Source organism: Scyliorhinus canicula, chromosome 13, assembly GCF_902713615.1.
Source record: "Scyliorhinus canicula chromosome 13, sScyCan1.1, whole genome shotgun sequence".
Taxonomy (NCBI): Eukaryota; Metazoa; Chordata; class Chondrichthyes; order Carcharhiniformes; family Scyliorhinidae; genus Scyliorhinus; species Scyliorhinus canicula.
In genome coordinates, this window is record NC_052158.1 from 153,361,704 (window position 1) to 153,382,439 (window position 20,736).

General features: G+C 48.8%; 1 protein-coding gene across 1 annotated transcript in view; it reads left to right on the forward strand.

Moving 5' to 3' along the window:
- LOC119976392 (membrane-spanning 4-domains subfamily A member 4A-like) overlaps positions 1-6,826 on the forward strand; it is a 36,738-nt gene extending 29,912 nt beyond the window's left edge. Inside the window, exons 5-7 of the mRNA XM_038816905.1 lie at positions 2,072-2,194; positions 2,291-2,407; positions 6,539-6,826. Coding sequence (XP_038672833.1) covers positions 2,072-2,194; positions 2,291-2,407; positions 6,539-6,616 — 318 coding nt within the window. The 3' untranslated portion in view covers positions 6,617-6,826. The remainder of the gene's footprint in view (positions 1-2,071; positions 2,195-2,290; positions 2,408-6,538) is intronic.
- Positions 6,827-20,736: the final 13,910 nt, after the last annotated feature.

The following is a 20,736-nucleotide window of genomic DNA, read 5'->3' on the forward strand; positions in this document are numbered from 1 at the left end:
GTTTGTTGGACTGAGTCCGCAACTGCCACGCTGAGTTCCTCACGGGTGAGACCACATGTAACCCACGCCGTCGGGAACTCGGCTGGTCGGGAACGGAGCATCGCGGGGCGGGACTCGGGCAGTGGCCTGAGGTCGTGGATACGTCGTGCGGTGTATCCTGAGAATACACTGCTTTTCAGGGGTGGAGCAGCGTGAAAGTGGCACCGCCCTTGATTCTGTTGTCATCGGAGATTCTCCGCCCCGTCGCCGAATGAGATTTCGGCTTCGGGATCTGAGAATCCAGCCCATGGTATTTGAATGAGCCAGTATAGACCTGATAGTTTAAATGACCTTCTTCAATACTGTGTGTCCTATGATTAAAGTTGTGCAGAAAAGTCGGATGTGTCATAATATACATCCAGGTATATGATGGTGTGCAGGCAGGCAGTGATTGACACACAGGATGACCAGTGATCACACAGAACACAGCAGCCAATCACCAGACAGGACACGGCCACTATAAAGCCAGAGGGCACTAGTTTTCCCGCTCTCTCGGGATCCAGCCTCTGAGACAGTCAGAGCTCGTGAGCAGCAACTAGAACATACACCATGTGGTAGTAAGATAGTCTGGTCAGGTTAGCCTCAGGTTTCCAGTCAAGTCAGCATCGTGTCAACCCACAGTTAAAGTATGTATTATAGTTAAGTGTTCAATAAAATCGAGTTGCATTTCTTCAAGTGTTGGAAGCCTGTCTCTCTCACCACTTCAGTAAACATACACCTCGTAGACCCAGCTTACCCAACACATCAGGATGCAGCAAGCGAGAGTGGCCATATGGCCTCCTCTTGCTCCTTTTCTTTTGATCTTATGTTTTATTTATACCAGCATTGAGCAAAATTAAAGACTGACTGTTAGCTGTATCGCTGACGGAGGGAGGTTACAAGGTGGAATTTAGTTTCTGCAGTGTTGATCTCAGCACTAATTAGAGAAGAGTGGGGCCCCTGACTTCCTTTTGTGGGGAACCTCAAAGTGTATGCGGATAGGGAGGATCAGAGAGAGCGTCATGTGTAGGTCAGAGACTAGTGCAGTGGGTTATTTTTGGTGTCGTTGTCACCCCACCCCTCCCCCACCCCTCCCCTTCCACCCTCCAGCACCCCCACTATCACCAGTCCCCGCTGTCAGCGGTGTTCTTTGATTGGGCATGGAATGCCTGTCGTCAAGGGACTCCCGTCACTATTCCCACTTTTGAGAGCACTGACAAACACTAAAGGATTGTTGAGCAGCCTTCAGGAACTCTAGGAGAGCAGTGCAAAACTGTTAAATGCCAGCGCAGCCCTTAAATTCCCCATCCCTGGCACCAAATCTCTGCTGCACCTTTTCCAAACCCTTGGACATTCTTCCTGGAGTATGGAATTGAATAGGTTTATATAGATTCAGTGATATGGGTCAATTTCCCATAGACTAGAGTCAGAGTAGTAAAAACAGAAAATGTCGGATAAACTCAGTACGTCTGGCAGCATCTGTGGAGAGAAAGTGAGTTGACGGGTGAGATCTGCTGGCTGACCATGCTGCTGGGATCTTCTGTTCCGCTGACGGTGCGCCCCCACCGTGGGTTTCTGTGATGTATTAATAACTGCTGTAAACGGTACCTGACCTTTAATACCATGCCCCTTTAAGATGCTTGGAACCCTGGGGGACTCCGCCTCTGACTACGCCCCCAGGAAACGGTGTATAGGATAAGGCTCCATGTGGTGAGCACACTTCTCTCGGATGCTGTACAGTTCTCTGTAGATTAAAGCCTTTTAATTATCGCTCTCGCATCGTAATTGAGGGTGCCTCAGTTTCCCAATGACATGGGGCGGATTCAATGGGAAATTCCATTGACAGCGGCGAGATCTTGCTCAGAATGGCCGCCTCCCCTCCACCAAGAAACATGCTGCGGAAAGACCAGAGAACCTCGCCCAATGTTTTGACCCTCCTACAGAACTTTCAGAATCCGTGGTACTTTGTTTTTATTATAATAGGAGTAGCCTGAATGAGATAATTGGACATTTTCTCCTTCTGTGTTTTCTCATTAATTTTTCTAACTTCCAGATCAGAGGTTGCTTATCGATGAACATCATCAGTGCCATTTCCTGCTTGCCAGCTATAATAATCTATTTTACGACCCTTCTATCTCCACGTCTTTGTTATTATTCCCCTGAATGTAATAATACAGTGAGTGTTAAATTCTATTGATACTGAGACTTTTATAAGCAACATTTTAAAATGTTTTCTGTCCAATTTAATTTTTCTACCTTCAACACTTTGCAGGGTTCGATTGCATATGTGGCCATTCTTATAGTGCTAACCCTGCTCGATGCAGCAATATCCATTACAGTTTCAAGCTTCAATTGTCAAGCTATGAATTGCTGCTGTGCTTCACCAGTGGTAAGTTAAATCAAGAATATTGCCGTCTGTACATTCACTTGTATATTAGTTCTCTTTCCCATTTTAGAAAACCATATGTGCAACAATGGAAACTGCTGGGCACTGACAGGTTAGACACTTGTGTCAAAACCCACCCTACAAAAGTCAATGGAACAGGTCAGGCAGGACATAAATTAGGTCAGGCAGGACATAGACTAAGAAGGCAATGTGTTTCTGCCACTTCTAACACAGCAGGAACAATTAAAACTGTTTTTTATTGTCTGTCCTCAGTCCAGCATTTCCATAAGTTAGCAGTTAAGCGAAAAGGAAGTGCTGTGGATTCAACAAGGTTAACCCAACCAAAGCTTCAACTATAAAAGGTTACCCACACACAAACCTTTGGCCTGGACGATCAGAAATGAAGTGATCTGTTCTTCTCCTTTTGCTTGTCCCCTTCCTGTTCGTTTTTTCCCCCACTTATTCTAAGCCTGCTCTGCCCCAACATTCCTTTAATATTCCCAGTATTCCAGCCAGAATCCAGCTATAACCTTCAGCTAACTCGGCGCTCTGTGGATCCAGTTCCAAATCAAAGATTTGAACATGAATTCATGGTGAATATCTCCCAGTGTTTGGAGAGAGGGTTAGTGCTACATTGTTATTGGTGCTGGAATTTCAGATCAGGGGCGAAATTCTCCCACCACCCGCAGGGTCGGAGAATCGCCCGGGGCCGGCGAAAATCCCGCCCCCACAGTGGCCGGAATTCTTCACCACCCGGGAATTGGCGGGGGCGGGAATCGCGCCGATCGGTGTGCCCTCCGCACTGATCGGCGACCCCCTGCGGCGATTCTCCGGCCTGCGATGGGCCGAAGTTCCGCCGCCGAGAGGCCAATCCCGCCGCCGTGATTTCAACCACCTCTGGTGGCGGCAGGATTGGCGGCATGAGTGGGCCACCGGGGTCCGGGGGGGGGGGGGGTGCAGGGCGATCGGACCCCGGGGGGTGCCCCCACGGTGGCCTGGCCCGCGATCGGGGCCCACCGATCGGCGGGCGGGCCAGTGCCGTGGGGGCATTCTTTTCCTTCCGCTGCCGCCACGGCCTCAACCATGGCGGAGGCGGAAGAGACCCCCTCCACCCTGCATGCGCCGGTAGTGACTTCAGCGGCCGCTGAAGCACCAGCACATGCGCGAACCGCGAAGGTCTTTCGGCCAGCCCCGACGCCGAGCGGCGAGCGTCAAAGGCCGTTGGCGCCGGTGTTGGTGCCAGTCGGCGTGGCGCCAACCACTCCGGCGCGATCCTAGCCCCCAAAGGTGCAGAGAATTCCGCACATTTGGGGAGGCCCCACGCCGGAGTGGTTGGCGCCACTCCGCTACGCCGGGACCCCCGCCCCGCTGGGTAGGGGAGAATCCCGGCCCAGATGTTAAACTGAGGCCATAGCCACATTCAGGTCAATGATCTCAGGAATTGATTTTGAAGAACAGGAATGTCTTAGGATCAGCATCTCTAAAACAGATTTGCTATTCATACATAGAGAAACATACATAGACAATAGAAGCAGGAGGAGGCCACTCGGCCTTTCAAGCCTGTTCCACCATTTATTTTGATCATGGTTGATCGTCAAGTTCAATACCCCGATCCCATCTTTCCCCCATATCCCTTGATTCCGTTCGCCCCAAGAGCTGTATATAATTGCTTCTTGGAATTATACAATTGTTTTGACCTCAACTACTTTTTGTGGTAGTGAATTCCATTGATTCACCACTCTTTGGGTGAAGAAATTTCTCCTCACTTCAGTCCCAAAGGTTTACCCCTTATCCTCAAACTATGACCCATAGTTCTGGACTCCCCCACCATCGGGAACATTATTTCTGAGTTTATTCAATCTTATTCAAAAAGAGAGGGAGGCAGAATGTAGGAAATTACAGACCAGTTAGTTTAACATTTGTTGTTGGGAAATTGTTGGAATCCATTATTAAGGAAGTAACATCAGGACATTTGGAAAGTCAAAATGCTATCCATCAAAGTCAGCATGGTTTTATGAAGGGTAAAGCATGTTTGACTAACTTGCTAGAGTTCTTTGAAGATGTAACAAGCCAAGTGGACAAGGAGGTCCTGATATGGACTTCCGGAAGCCATTTGATTAGGTGCCGCACAGACTATTAATACACAAGTTTAGATCACATGGGGTTAGAGGTAATTTATTAGCTTGGTTAGAAGGCTGGCTGATGGTCAGAGGACAAGAGTTTAAATAAATGGGTCTTTTTCTGGATAGCAAGATGCAACTAGTGGGGCGCCACAGGGTTGGGTTTGGGCCCCAACTATTTACAATATATGTTAAAGACTTGGATACAGGGAAAGAAGGTTCTATAGTTTGCAGATGACACTAAAATAGGTGGGACAGTAAGTTGCAATGAGGAAATAAGAACCTTGCAAATGGATAGAGATAGGTTAGGAGAGTGGACCAAAATGTGGCAGATGGAGTTGAATGTGGATAAGTGTGAGGTCATCCATTTTGGTCAGGAAAATGGAACACCAACTTATTATCTAAATGGGGAGAGACATCGTTGCAGTGGGATCTGGGTCAACCCGTGCATGAGTCGCGGAAAACTAGCATGAAGGTACAGCAGGCAATAAAGCAAATGTAATGTTGGCATTTATAGCTAAAGGAATAGAGTATAAAGGTAAGGAAGTGTTTTTGCAACTATACAAGGCATTGTGAGGCCGCACCTGGAGTATTGTACATCCCCTTATTTGAGGAAAGATGTAATGGCATTGAAGGCAGTTCAGAGGAGGTTCACTGGATTGATTCCAGAGATCAGGAGTTTGTCTTATGAAGAGGGATTAAGCAGTTTAGGCCGATGCTCCCTAATGTTTAGAAAAATGAAGAGAGATCGAATTGAGGTTGGACAAGGTGATAAAAGGTATGGATAAAGTAGACATGGAGTGGATGCTTCCTCTTGTGGGGCATTCTTGAAAGAAAGATAATAGTCTCAGAATAAGGGGTAGCAAATTTAAAACAGAGATGAGGGGAATCTATGGAATTCACTGTCCCATATTGCGGTGGATGCTGGGGCAGTGAGTAAATTTGAGGAGGAGTTGGACATATTTTAGCTAGTAATGGGATGAAGGGTTATGGAGAATTTGGCAAGACGGTGGAGTTGAGGCCATAATAAGATCACCCACGATAGTACTGAATGGTGGAGCGGGCTCGCGAGGCTACCTGTGAGCTCTTTAATTAATGTCACATGAGAGGTTATGAGGACATTTTGAGTAAATGTTCAAAATGACTTGAGACTTTGCTAAAGTGAAAAGGGCAAATAATTTCCAAACGAGTAACAAGAGGCAGCACGGTGGCACAGTGGTTAGCACAGCTGCCTCACGGCACCGAGGTCCCAGGTTCAATCCGCCTCTGTCCGTGTGGAGTTTGCACATTCTCCCCGTGTTTGCGTGGGTTTCGCTCCCACGACCCAGAGATGTGCAGGGTAGATGGATTGGCCACGCTAAATTGCCACTTAATTGGAAAAAATGAATTGGGTACTCTAAAGGTATTTATTTTTAAAATCGAGTAACATACACCATCAGAAAAATGAAGTGAGCGTTTAGGGTTAATGCTGGAAGCAGAATTCATGATAGATTCTAATTGTAATTTGGATAAATAGTTGAGAGAATGAAAGCAGGGGAATGGAGCGAAAGAAAAGGGTGGCAAGTTAGCACCGCTGCCTCACGGCTCCAGGGTCCCAGATTCAATCTGGCCTCGGGTTGACTGTCTCTGTGGTGTTTGCACACTCTCCCATGTCTGTGTGGGTTTCCTCCGGGTGCTTCGGTTTCTTCCCACAGTCCAAAGATGTGCAGTTTAGGTGCATAGACCAATGCTAAATTGCCTGTTAGTGTCCAAAAACAAAAGGTTGGTGGGGATACTGGGTTACAGGGATAGGGTGGAGACATGGGCTTAAGTAGGGTGCTCTTTCCAAGGTCCAGTGCAGACTCGATGGGCTGAATGGCCTCCTTCAGCCTGTAAATTCCATGATTCTATGAAAAGGGGAAGTGGCAGGGATTCAATGGTGTTGGAGAGGTGGCTGAGCCCTGATCAATTGGCTGGCTTAATGTGCACTAAAACCTTTCAAATTCTATATATTTCTATTCCTTTCTTCCCCCAGCCTGTTATTGTGATGTACAGCAACGCTTCAGAACAACTGATTCCCTCTCAACAGTTCCAAGTGAATCCTGCTCGCTAGTGACAGCTTTGGGAAATGTATATACTGGAATAAGAAGAGGTTTCTGTTGAAATTCTGCTTTGCACAAGTGAATTCAACTTACAGAGTTTAGTGCAATATTAGATGCATGGAAAGATTCAGGTTTCTGCACATTTAAAGTATATTTTTATTCAAATTTTCAGTTTACAAACGTGTAAAATATTCAACCAGATTCATAAAGTATCCAAAAAATATCTGCCGCCGTCCAACCCATACCCCCAAATTTTAAAATATTATTTTCTTCACAATTTTCCAGAATAACACCAATACAACAATTTATGTGCAACAGTTACTGATATTCCAACCTTTCCATCCACCCCCAACAACCCAAATGAAACAACAAACAATCCCCAATGCCCCCCTCCACCTAACATCTGATGGTGACTAACTCTCTGAAAAAGGAAATGAACGGCTGCCATTTGAGGTAGAATCTTTCAGCCGACTCTCTACGTACCCGATTTGCACTCCCTGCATTTGCTGCTGAAACAACTTTGTCCACCGAGGGTGTGGGGGGAGGGGGGGGAGGGGGGGGTCAAAGGGAAGGAAATGATCGCCTTGCGCGCAAAGTTTCCGAACCTGGAAATATTGAAACTGCTTAGCTGTTGAGGGTTTGCCCCTCTCCGTCAACAAGCAGATCCACAAACCTTTCCAACCCTTCCTCCTTCCAAACCACAAAGGAGGAATCCAAATCCAGCGGCACAAAATGATTGTTCCACAGATTGGGGCCAACATTGATGGAATAATTTTTATTAGTGTCACAAGTAGCCTTATATTAACACTGCAATGAAGTAATTGTGAAAATCCCCCCGTCGCCACACTCCGGCGCCTCATCGGGTACACAGGGAGAATTCAGAATGTCCAATTCACCTAACAAGCACATATTTTGTGTCTTTCGGCACCCAGTTTGAACAGCTGTCTAAATCGTCCCAATATTTTCAAGGCGGCCACCACCACCAGATTGGCAGTCCGTTTCATTCGGGAAAATGGAAAGGGAGCTATAAACTGGTACCGTTACAATCATTCCTCTCCATCCGCCCCCACATGGACTCCGTCCCTATATACCAGTGTTCTTCAAAGTCGGGGGCGCAACCCGCGGGCTTTTCATAACGCCGGCTGCAAGCGGCCGCGAACGTGTTTAAAAGAATATATAATTTGGCCGCATGCGCGCCGATAATCCAGCACGCATGCGCAGTGCAGCCACTATTTTTTTAAAACGGTTGCAGCTTTTTGTTTTACAAGTTCTGTAGTGGTTTTTATTCATTTATTTTATTCATTTAATTTTTTTTTTACAAGTTCGGGGTGGTTTTATTCATTTGTTTTCATTTATTTTACTCATTTTATTTTTTATTATTTTTACAAGTTCGGGGGGGGGTTTATTTGATAAATTTTTACAAAAAAAGTTTGAAGAACACTGCTCTACGCTACCCCGCACATTTTCACTATTCGCCACCCAATAATAAGACAACTGGAAGTGCTACGCAAGACCCCCTGATTGTCCATTCCTTTGTTTAAAAATCTATGCTGAACAGAACCCGAGGCAACCATCATATCTACATCGTGCGGGGAGTGATCAGAGATCATCTTTGCTGAATATCCCGACTCCGCCACCCTTGGCAGCAAGGACCTGCCGACTACAAAAAAGTCAATCCTTGAATAGACCTGGTGGACCTGAGAAAAGAACAACAGATCCCTCTCCCCCAGGTGTAAAAATCTCCAACGGTCCGCTCCACCCATCTGCTCCATGATGGTCCACAGAGTCTTCATCATCAAAGAACAAAGAACAATGCAGCCCAGGAACAGGCCCTTCGGCCCTCCAAGCCTGTGCCGATCATGGTACCACCCTTGGCCAAAACCCTCAGCTCTTCCCTGTGTCATATCCCTCTATACCCATCCTATCCATGTGTTTGTCAAGATGCCTTTTGAACGCCGTTAATGTATCTGCTTTATAACCTCCCGTGGCAACGTGTTCCAGACACTCACCCTCTGTGTAAAAAACCTGCCTCGCACATCTCTAAACTTTGCCCCATGGATCTTAAATCTATGTCCCCTGGTGACTGACCCCTCCACCCTGGGAAAGAGTGCCTGCTCATCCACTCTATCCATGCCCCTCATTATCTTGCAGACCTCCATCAGTTCACCCCTCAACCTCCATCTTTCGAATGAAAACAGTCCAAGTCTATTCAGCCTCTCCCCATAGATAACAGGCTCCAAACCAGGCATCATCCTGGTAAACCTCCTTTGCACCCTCTCCAAAGTCTCCACATCCTTCTGGCAGTGTGTTGACCAGAATTGTGCGCACTATTCCAAGTGCGGCCTGACCAAGGTTCCATACACTGTAGCATGACTTGCCTATGCTCTGTCCAATGAAGGCAAGCATTCCAAATGCTTTCTTGACTACCTTGTCCACTTGTGTTGCCACTTTCAAAGATCTATGGACCTGCACGCCCAGATCTCTCTGACTTTATATATTCCTAAGAGTTTTGCCAATATATGGTATATTTCCCCTCTATGTTAGACCTATCAAAATGTGTTACTTCATATTTGTCTGGATTAAACTCCACTTGCCATTTCTCTGTCCAAGTCTCTAACCTATCTATGTCCTGCTGCATTCTCTGACAATCCTCAACACTATCTGCCACTGCACCAACTTTGTGTCATCCGCAAACTTCCTAATCAGACAAGCTACATTTTCCTCCTAATCATTCATGTACACTACAAACAACAGAGGCCCCAGCACAGATCCCTGTGGAACACCAATAGTCACAACCTTCCATTCAGAAAAAACGCACTTCGACTGTTACCCTTTGCCTTCTGTGACCGAGCCAGTTCTGTATCCATCTTGCCACCTCACCTCTGATCCCGTGTGACTTCACCTTTTGTACCAGTCTGCCATGAGGCACCTTGTCAAAGGCTTTACTGATGAAGTCCATGTAAACAACATCCACTGCCCTACCCACATCAATAATCTTTGTCACTTTCCCAAAAACCCCGATCAAGTTAGTGAGGCACAACCTCCCCTTCACAAAACCATGTTGTCTATCGCTGATGAGTCCAATGAGTCTATTCTAGAAGGTATTAACACCTTAGGTCTTGATTTATCCAGTCAGGAGGCCAAAACGCAGTTCATGTCCCCAGCCATGGTCAGCTGGTGTGAATCCAAATCCGGGCTAGTGACAGCAACCTCTTAATAAAAGTTGTGCTGTCCCAATTTGGAGCGTATACATTGAGCAGTATGACTGGTGCACCCACTAACAGTCTCTGACAATGATGTACCTCCCACTCTGGTCCGTCAAAATCCTCCCCACTGAAATGGTTACCCTCTTGTTGATCAGGATTACAGCCCCCGGGCCCGGCCATCGAACCCCGAATGAAACACTTGCCCCACCCAGCTCCTCCATAACCTTATCTGGTCTCTAACCCGTAAATGGGTCTCCTGCAACAGCACCGCATCAGCCCTAAAAGCCTCAAGGTGCGTAAACACACCCTGGGTCCCTTAACCGGGCCACTCAACCCCCTCACATTCCATGGGGGAATGGGGGAACATCCACCCCCTTCCCCACCAGAGTCAGCCATTCCCAACCCGTGAGGCCGTCCAGCAATCCTCTAGGAAAGGCCGACACCAGATCCACCCAAGATGGCCGCCAAACACCCAGAAAAAAGTCGACAAAGAAAAGTCTCCTGTCATCATCAAAGAACTAAACCAGTCTTTATCCCATCCCCTCTCTCCGCCACCCACCGACACCACCCCCAACAACCAGGTAAACTATACACAAAACCCCAAACAGCCCCCTCTCCCATTCTGCAACTCAACCATCCCATTAGCATAACCCCAAACTTAAACTAAATGAATGACCCCTCATATGAGCCACAGATAACCCCATCTCCTCACTCCTAATTAATCCAGCTTGCACAGAGAGCCTTCAAAAACCTTACATTTTCAAAGTAACCAACACCAAATTCATCCAAAACCGATTTATAAATTCCACGTCAGAACAGAAAAAACAATAAACTTCTTCATAAAAAACCCACAGACAGCCCAATCGACACTTTTTCCACCATTAACAAAAATGAAAAGACTAATAGAAAACCCCCAAAAAAACTCCAAATGATCCTCCCTCCTTTTCCGAACCAGTTTCCATCAATCCAGATACAATACAAATTATTTCAACCCTAGTCCATTCCTTTGAATGAACGCCTCAACTTCCTCTGGAGTCTCCAAGTGATGATGTTCATTCTCAAAGGTCACCCAAAGTCGTGCGGGGTAAACCGTGTCAAACCAAACTTTCTCGAGTTGCAGTGCAGCCTTAGCCTTGTTAAAAGCTCCTGACAGGCTCCGAACCTGCATCTTGATCTATTCACACCCGGTGGCCTTCCCATCTGCTGTCCCACTGTTCTTCGGCCCATCTTGAGATTTTTACTTTCCCTGAAAACTGTGGAACTGGATCACAATCACCCGAGGTGGCTCCCCAGCATGAGGCTTGTCGATCGATTTTCGAGGTCGTCTATCTGAGGCTTCAGACCCTTGTTATCGGTCGCCAGCTTCGCTATTTCCACTTCCAAGTAAGCAATCTGGACGCTCTGCCTCAACAGGGCAACCCCTATCTCCTGCAGCTCCGCACTCTGCTGCTTCACTACCTCATCTACCTTGGCCAGGGCCCTACGGATCGAAGAAACCGTCACCTTGATTACCTTCTCATGGTCCTCTGTAACCTCTCGGCAAAGCTTCTATACCTCGGCGGCCAAAATATTCATGGTTATTGGGCTGGCCCCTGGCACTGTGATCGCCTCCGATGCCATTTTGTGTTTTTTTTATGGTCTCGAGGTGTCTGATTTTAAAGCTGTGTCTTCCATCTTTTGGTGTCTGGTGACACCTATTCCGCATCCCCTTACAGTGGAAGGCTTAAACTGATAGGTTTATGGCTTTTGGGGTTTATGGGTTTTGGGTGCAAGTTCCCAGTGAAAAATGGAATAAAGTTGCGATCCCCGGAGGAAGCCACGTGTGGCCATTCCACTACATTCCGAACTGGAAGTCCTTTCTGCACATTTTGCTCTTGGGCTGCACATGATTCAGCCATGGGCACATATATTGCCCAAACACCAGTTGCCTTGCAAAAGCAGCTATGGGATTTGTATTCAAGACTGCTTCACAGGGTATTAAGAGTCAACAATTACAGGGGCTGTTTAGCACACTGGGCTAAATCGCTGGCTTTGAAAGCAGACCAAGCAGGCCAGCAGCACGGTTCGATTCCCGTAACAGCCTCCCTGAACAGGCGGTGGAATGTGGTGACTAGGGGCTTTTCACAGTAACTTCATTTGAAGCCTACTCGTGACAATAAGCGATTTTCATTTCATTTCATTTTTCATTACAGTGGACCAGGTTCCCATGCAGATCATGCAAGTGAGGCGGGCAAACTCCCTCTGCTGTAAGCAATTGGTAAAGCAATGGTATTGTTCCAACCATCCATATGTACAATAGTGATTTATTCTTGGTGTCAGTTCTTTAGTTGTTGGATTTATTGAATTCAATTTCATGACTTGCAGTGATTTCAAAGCCATCAGGATTCTCCAGTGCGCCATCCGCATTTTCCTGGGTGGCGTACCCTCGCCGGCAACCCTCCATTTCTGCCACCTGCCAATGGGATTTCCCATTGTGGCCACCCCACACTGTATCTCAGGAATGGAACAGACTGTAATTGTGCACTTGTATAGGGAAATACATGAAAATGTTCATTCACTTGGATAACAAGCAAACTTCAGTCAAAGATCACAACCCGTGGCACACAGTGACAACTCAATACTTTATCACATAGCAGAATGTCTCCCAAACACATGATAAAATAGAAAATACAATTGCACCTAATAACAAGTAGGGACCAAAAACACAAATAACAACCAAAGGAATGTTAGCTGAATGTGTGAATAAATAATTGCGTAGCACAATGTTACACACACACACACACCTCAGCAAATAGTAAACTCCAACAATGTCACAAAGACACATGAACAATAAACCCAACATTCACACACATATCAACAGATAATTCAAGGAAACCTGTATCTCATGCAATTTATCAATAAAAATATTGATGCTGGAATAGTTTAATGCTCAAGGTTATGAATCATTGTTGTTTTTCAATAGATTTGGTGTGTGCTATGATTCGAGTTCTGTAAGATGTACTGCCTTGCCCTATTATCACATTGCTGTCCTGACTAGGTACAAAATGTAACGGAATGGGAAAATGAGAAAGAAAGTGTTTAAAATGTAATGCTATTTTTCGATCACTTTGCAATGTATAATGGAGATCACTGAGTGAGACTCCTTTTGAATGATTGCTTCTGAGGAAGGGATGGTCAGGATTTTCGGATGTTGCTGTATTTTTCTGCTGTTCAATAAATCTACACAAATATAAAATATTCATTCGCCAAACCTTAAAAATATTGAATTGGGTAACAGAGGGTGCGATTTAACCAAAATGTTTCGAAGTGTGGTAGTGAGCGGGAACTGTCACGAGCTTCGCGACGCTCTGCCTGGCGAGGCCACTATAAAACGTTAAATTGGTCCATTTAACGAGGCCCCACGGGCTTCTCGCTGCAAATGCTGGTCCCGCCGGCTGATTCGCCTGGACCGCGCTCGCCAGCCCCCTGCCAACAAGGGATAGCAGCATTTAAACCGACCCTGCACAGCCAACCCCACTCAGCTCGCAGCCATGGCGCCGAGACGACCAGCCCCACGATTCGGCGATGCCGACTTGGCCAGACTGTTGGACGCGGTGGAGGCCAGATGGGATGTGCTGTTCCCCCCCCTGGTCATTGAGGAGCCACTGCCGCCCTGGAGGAAGTGGCAGTGCTCGTCAGCTCGTGTGACCAGGAGGACCGGCACCCAGTGCCACAAGAAGGTTAACAACCTCCACTGGGTCACTTGGGTGAGTTTGCACCAGCCCCGCGACCAACACTCCAACCCCCAACATACACTCCCCCCCCTCCTCCCCTACGTGGAAAGGATGTAGGAAAAGCTAGAACCTGAGGCCGCAGCCTCAGACTGAATGGACGATCCTTTAAAACAGAGATGAGGAGGAATTTCTTCAGCCAGACGGTGGTGATCTGTGGAACTCTTTGCCGCAGAAGGCTGTGGAGGCCAAATCACTGAGCGTCTTTATCAGAGGTAGATAGGTTCTTGATTAACATGGGGATCAGGGGTTATGGGGAAAAGGCAGGAAAATAGGGATGAGAAACATATCAGTCATGATTGAATGGCGGAGCAGATTCAATGGGCCGAATGGCCCAATTCTGCCCCTATGTTTTATGGTCTTATCTCCCCAAGCCCCATCCACCAAACTCCAAGCCATCCCCCTCTCCACCCTGCATGAGTAATCACATGCACAGCTGACTATGCCCCCTCTGTGAACCCGCAGGGGAAGTTGGCCCACAACTGATGGGAGAGTGCCCAGACCACTATGAGGAACTTGCCCTGGAGATCTCGGAGATGGCCAACGACAGAGCAGAGACCACCGTAGAGGTCGCCGCAAGGTGCAGATGTGAGGATCCCCCTTATCCACCCAGATGACCTGCCAAACATGAGTTGTTAATGCCATACACACTGACCTATCCCTCCGCTGACCAACATGTGAATTCGACCTGCAGCCGACAGCACCGGCCTATCCCGGATTGTTCCCTCCCCTGCCTCCCAGGAGAACACATCGGAGGAGAGCTTTGAGGATGCCACCATAATAGTCGCGGCACAGCTGTCATCCCCACCCTCCACCAGCGAAGATACACACACGTTAGTGGACAGGCGTCTGGGGCACAACCTGGTCAGCACCACACTGCTGCTGATACACATCAGGTAGAGGCAGGAACGCCCGGGCAAGACAGCAGTCGGAGGTCTGCTGGATCCCAGGACCCAGCTGGGTCCCAGCCTGATGCTGAGCCTGTGAACCGAGTTACCCGGACCTAATGTAGACAGTAGCGTGTGACTATGAAATTCAGAGGGGGATGTCAGCGACACTCCAGCAGGTCCATAGCCGATTGGAGGTGACCATGCAACTCTGGGCATGGAGATGGAGCAGCAATGCGGGGCACCAAGGCCAACACTGCTAGGGTGGTGACTGCAGTGGAGAGCACAATGTTGGAAGCATGAGAGGAGGTGTCCAAGGCGTGGCTCAGTTGGTGATGGCCATGGCTGAGCGTCTCAACAGCATGCCCCAGTTGCTGGCGTACTTCACCCAATACCAGGTGGACCCTGATGAGGTGTTACGGGGAATATCCCAGACTCAGGTGGGCAAAGTCCAGGTGCTTCAGAGCAGGTCTCAGTCTCAGGTGGGCATAGCTGAGGTTCTGCAGAGCATGTCCCGGTCACTGGGGGACGTGTACCAGTCACAGTTGGTATTGCTGGGACACTCCAGTGCATGTCCCATTCACTGGGGGGCATCATCGAGGGTTACAGAAATTGGGAAGCGCCAGGGCGAGCAGAGCCAGATGCCGCAGGGGTAGCTGGGGCTCGATCCAACTGTCCCTCCATCCTGAGCTGAACCCTAGGGCCCTATGGGCACCGACCGGGAGGGGGGCGCTGTGTGTCAACCGGGAGCTATCCTCTGGAGTTGCGACGGTGGTCACCAAGCAAACAAGCCCCAGGCATTAAACAAGAAACAGCAACAATACAGTGGCAAACATATGACTTCCAGACATGAAACGTTAAATAGGCAGCAGTACAGATAAAAGCAGCAGCAAGCTGCAAAGCAGACTGCATACCTTCAGCAAATCACGCAGGTGAAACAGCCGCCAGCCTTTCCCCTTCCTCACTGCAGGCAACAGATGTAAAGAGGTGGCAGCAAGCACACTAGCAGCCACTAAGTGGAGCAGCAGCAGTCCTCCAAGCAAACAGGCAGGCGGTTTTTAAATCGGCTGCAGGCTGAGGCCCAGGCCAGGGCCTTACCTGCAGCATGTCCTGCCCCTCTCCCTCTCTCTCTCTCTCCCCCTCTCTCCCCTGCAGGTCCCTGAAGAAGTCGCTCAGCAATGGAATTGAGAGCAAGGAGAGAGAGAGAACTCTCCTTCCCCTTCTCCTTGTTCAAAACCAGGCAGCAGCTAATCTCTCCTTTCTTCGCTGTCTGGTTTCTGGGCTGTAGCAAACCGCAGCCTGTAAACACTTTGCAATCAACAGGCAGGAGCTGTCAGCAGGCACATACATGCATCCACTTGGGGGGCGCGTCGGCATGACACCCGGTGTGTTTCACGCCAGTGTTGGAGGCTGCTCCTCGCCCCCTATTCTCCCCCCCACCCCGGGGGGCTAGGAGTGGCGTTGCGGGAAACCCGGCCGCCGGGTCTTGACACCCACGTCAAAGCGGCGCGCCGAGTATTACGCGGCCGGCGGCACCTAAGTGACGTCAGCCGCGCATGCACAGGTTGACCGACGCCAACCCGCGCATGCCGTCTTCCCCTCCGCTGCCCCGAAAGACATGGCGGCTTGATCTTGCGGGGCGGCAGAGGGGAAAGAGTCCGTCTCTTAGAGACGCCCGCCCGACGATCAGTGGGCACCGATCGCGGGCCAGTCCCCTCACGAGCACGCCCGTGGTGCTCGATCTTCTCTCCGCCCCCCCCCCCCCCACAGGCCCCACACTTACCTGTCGCGCGCTGTTCACGCCGGCAGTGACCAGGTGTGGTTGACGCCGGCGTGAACAGGTCGGGATTATCAGGCCGCTTGGCCCATCCGGGCCGGAGATCGCCGACCGCCGTGAAAAACGGTGAATGCCGATTCTCCTAGCGGTGTGTCACGTTTTGCGACACGCCATTTTGGGGGGGTGGAAGAATCGCGGGGGTTGCCAGAGCAGCCTCTCGCGATTCTCCCACCCGGCCTGGGGAGCAGAGAATCGCGCCCGGGATGTATGAAGTGCTCACTTAACCATGATTAACAATTCCCAATTAGCTGTAGCCTTCAGCCACACGGCCAGAGGGGGTTATGATTGGTCGGCGGGACAGGCGGGCAGGGGCTGGGGTTCCCCCAGAATGGGAACACACCATCCAGGACCCATGGCCACTGTGATACCCATGTGCTCCCTCATCCCAGCCCCGGTGATGAGCGGCCACCTAACTGATTCCGGCCCCCCCGCCGACTGAGGCTGGCCCCCTCGGTGACTCCCCCATCCCCCCTCTGAGCACTGGGGCAGAAACCTCAGTGCCCCTGGGCTCTTTGCCTGTGAGCAATGATGACTATTCACCTCCTCGGCTACCCGCAGCAACCCTTATGCCAGCTTCACGTTTTTAAAAAGGAGTCCAAATCGGCACCCGCATGGCCACTTGCTGGGATGGCCGTTAGATCACGGGAGGCCGTTTGATAGGGGGTCGCTCCCGTTAATTGTATGGAGTACGGGCTGAAGTGGTGATTATTGGTTTCGCCAACGGGAGCGGGCTGGTTCGATTGCAAACAGATCAGTGTCCAGAGCGGCTCTCTATTTAACCGCCTCGTCGCACTCTCATTTAAGCGCAATATGGTCATTAAATTGCACCCAGTCTCTCTGAAAGTGGTGAGAAATGATTGATTAGATTTGAATGTCAGGGGACATACGTCACTGTGCTGTTACCCTTCTCCCTGCACTGAAAGAAATGTCCACTGATTGTCCCGCTTTCTCTCTTATGTCTTTACACTTCTTTAGTCTCTGAAATGTTTGCTCACTCATTTCAATCATAAACAGTATCACCATCGAGAATTAGTTTCGCACTTACATTTTCTGCTGCTGCCTGCGGCTGTTTCCTCGGTTGTATGTTTAATCTCAGTCACGATGTTACCGCCTCCGGGAAAGGGTGCTACATTGTTGATGAAGCTGTCCTTTTGTGAAGCTATCAATTCCAGATCATTTCAATCTGTTCTCGTGATTCACCTGGAACTAACAGCGTTTAAACAGACTATTTGATCCAATCAGTCCATTGTTGTTAATGTTTCTCACAAGATTTCCCCCATCTTGCTTCATCATATCCTATATGTAAGCATTAAAGACCACATGGTAATTTGCAATGACTAAGTCCATTCAGCCCATCTTAATTGAACATCCCACATTACAGCATCTTCAATTATTCCAGCTTCTTTTTGGACAAGTCGCGCTACCACTGAAGAGGTTCTAGTAAACTGTGAGACCAAAAGAACCTGCTCAGCAAGATCAGAAAGAGACATTTGAATTTTTTGGGCATTGTAATAAGAAATCATGGAAGTCTGTTGTTGATGAGAAATATCAATGATAAAAGAATTCAAGGTAAACAAAGAGTGATTTGTTTAAAGCACCTCATAACCAATCAAGGTGATCCACCTCTACAGAGCAAGATCAACATGAATGTTCATGGTCGCTATTGCCCCTTGGGCAGATTACATACAAAGAGAGAGGATATTTAGCCAGAGGTTTATTCCAATTGTGGATCATTTTCTGAGAACGAGAAAGTTCTAGTTATATCTGGGCCGGGATTCTCCCCTATCCGGTGGGGCGGGGGGTCCCGGCGTGATGGAGTGGCGTGAACCACTCCAGCGTCGGGCCGCCCCAAAGGTGCGGAAGTCTCCGCATCTTTAGGGGCCAAGCCCTAACATTGAGGGGCTAGGCCCGCGCTGGAGTGGTTGGTGCTCCGCCGGCTGGCGGGAACGGCCTTTGCCGCCACGTGAGGACCATGGCGAAGGCGGAAGGAAAAGAGTGACCCCACGGCACAGGCCCGCCCGCCAATCGGTGGGACCCAATCACGGACCAGGCCACCGTGGGGGCACCCCTCAGGGCCAGATCGCCCCACCACCCCCAGGACCCCGGAGCCCGCCCGCGCCGCCTGGTCCCGCCGATAAGGTAGGTGGTTTGATCCACGCCAGTGGGACCAGCATAACAGCGACGAGACTTCGGCCCATCGCCGGCTCAAGAATCGCCAGGGGGAGGACCGCCGACCGGCGCGGCACGATTCCCGCCCCCGCTGAATCTCCGGTGCCGGAGACTTCGGGACACGGCGGGGGCGGGATTGACGCCGGTCCCCGGCGATTCTCCGACACGGCGGGGGGGGTCGGAGAATCCCGCCCCTGGTGTCCATCTTACTCTAAAGTCCAACTATAATAAAGTGCTGGGTTTATTTTAATCTATACCCTTTCAAACTGACATATTCCTTTAAAGTCAACCCTCAAAAAGTGCCTTTGCAGGAAAATAAATCCAAGTTTATCAGAACTTACCTCATTCGTTTTTAAAGATTCATTAATGGGATGTGGGCACGTTGGTTAGCCCGGCATTTACTGCTCCTCCATAATTCCTATTTAAGGTGGTGGTGAACTGCCTTCTTGAACCACTTCCGTCCCGTATTGTAGGTATACCCACAGTGCGGTTAGAGAGTTCCAGGGTTTTGACCAATGAGAATGAAGGAATGGGAATGTATTTCCAAGTTAGCATGGTAGGTAACTAGGAAGGAAAATTCCAGGTGGTGGTTATCCCATGTCTCTGCCTCCTTTGTCCTTCTAGATGGTAGCGGTTGGGAGGTGCTGCCTGAGGGGTTTTGGTGAGTTCTTTTTTATATTCGTCATGGGGTGTGGGTGTCACAGGCTGAGCCAGCATTTATCACCCATTCCTACATGCCCTTGAAGGGACAGTTAAGAGTCAACCACATTACTGTGGACCTGGAGTCACATGTAGGCCAGACCAGGTAAGGACGGCAGAATTCCTTCCCTTCCCTAAGGGACATTCGTGAATCAGATGGGTTTTCACAACTATCAACAATTGTTTCAATGGTCATCATTAGAATTTTCATTCCAGATTTTCTTTACAATTCAAATTTCACTTACTGCAGTGGTGGGTCCCCAGAGCATCACTCTAGGTCTCTCGTTTACTAGTCCAGTCACAATACCACCGCCTCCTTGTGAAATATATCCCAGGCTGTTGAGTGAGGCAAGGGAGGAAATAGCTGGCAATAATTTTCAATTCCTCTCTGCCCAGAGGAGAGGTGCCGGAGGACTGGAGGATAGTCAATGCGGGACCATTACACAAGAAGGTAGGAAGGGATAACAGGCTAGTCAGCCGAATTTCAGTGGTGGGGAAATAATTGGAAGCCATTCTGAGAGACTGAATTAATCTGTATTTGGAGAGGCAAGGATTAGTCAAGAGCAGTCACAATGGTTTTGTTAAGGAGACGTCACGTCTGACCAACTTGATTGAGTTTTATGTTCTTTTTAAAAATAAATTTAGAGTGCCAATTAATTTTTTTTCCAATTAAGGGGCAATTTAGCGTGGCCAATCCAGCTACCCTGCACATCTTTGGGTTGTGGGGACGAAATCCACGCAAACACGGGGAGAATGTACAAACTCCACACGAACAGTGACCCGGGGCCGAGATCGAACCTGGAACCTCAGCGCCATGAGGCAGCAGTGCTAACCACTGCGACACCGTGCTGCCTCTTGATTGAGTTTTTTTTGAAGAGGTGACCAGGTGTGTAGATGAGGGAAATTCACTTTGGACTTCAGCAAAACTTTTGATAAGATCCCACATGAGAGTCTGATAGCGAAGGTGAGAGCCCATGAGATCCAAGGAAATTTGGCAAATTGGATCTAGAATTGGCTGAGAGGCAGAAAGCAGAGGGTGATGGTCGAGGGGTGCTTTTTGAGACTGGAAGCCTGTGTCCACTGGGATCCCATAGGGATTATGTGCTATAGGTCCCCATGCCTCTATGACTCTAATTGTCCAAGTGTGGTCTCACCAAGGCCCTGTTTGACTGCAGTAAGAAATCCCTGCTCCTGAACCCAAATCCTCTTGCAATGAAGACCAACATATCATTTGCCTTCCTAATTGCTTATTGTACCTGCCTCTCCACTTTCATTGACTGATGTACAAGGACACCCAGGTTGATCCCTTTGTACATCCACACTTCCCTATATATCACAATTTGAAGAATACTCTTCCTTTCTGTTTCTCACACTGAAGTGTATCACTTCACATTTAGCTGCATTGTCCTGCATCTGCCACGTGTTTGCCCCTCAGTCAACTTGCCCATCCATCCTCCTCACAATTCTGTCCAGTTTTGTGTTGACAGCAAACTTGGAAATGTTACATTTGGTTCCCTCATCCAGGTCATTTATGAACATTATGAACAGTTGGGACCCAAGCAC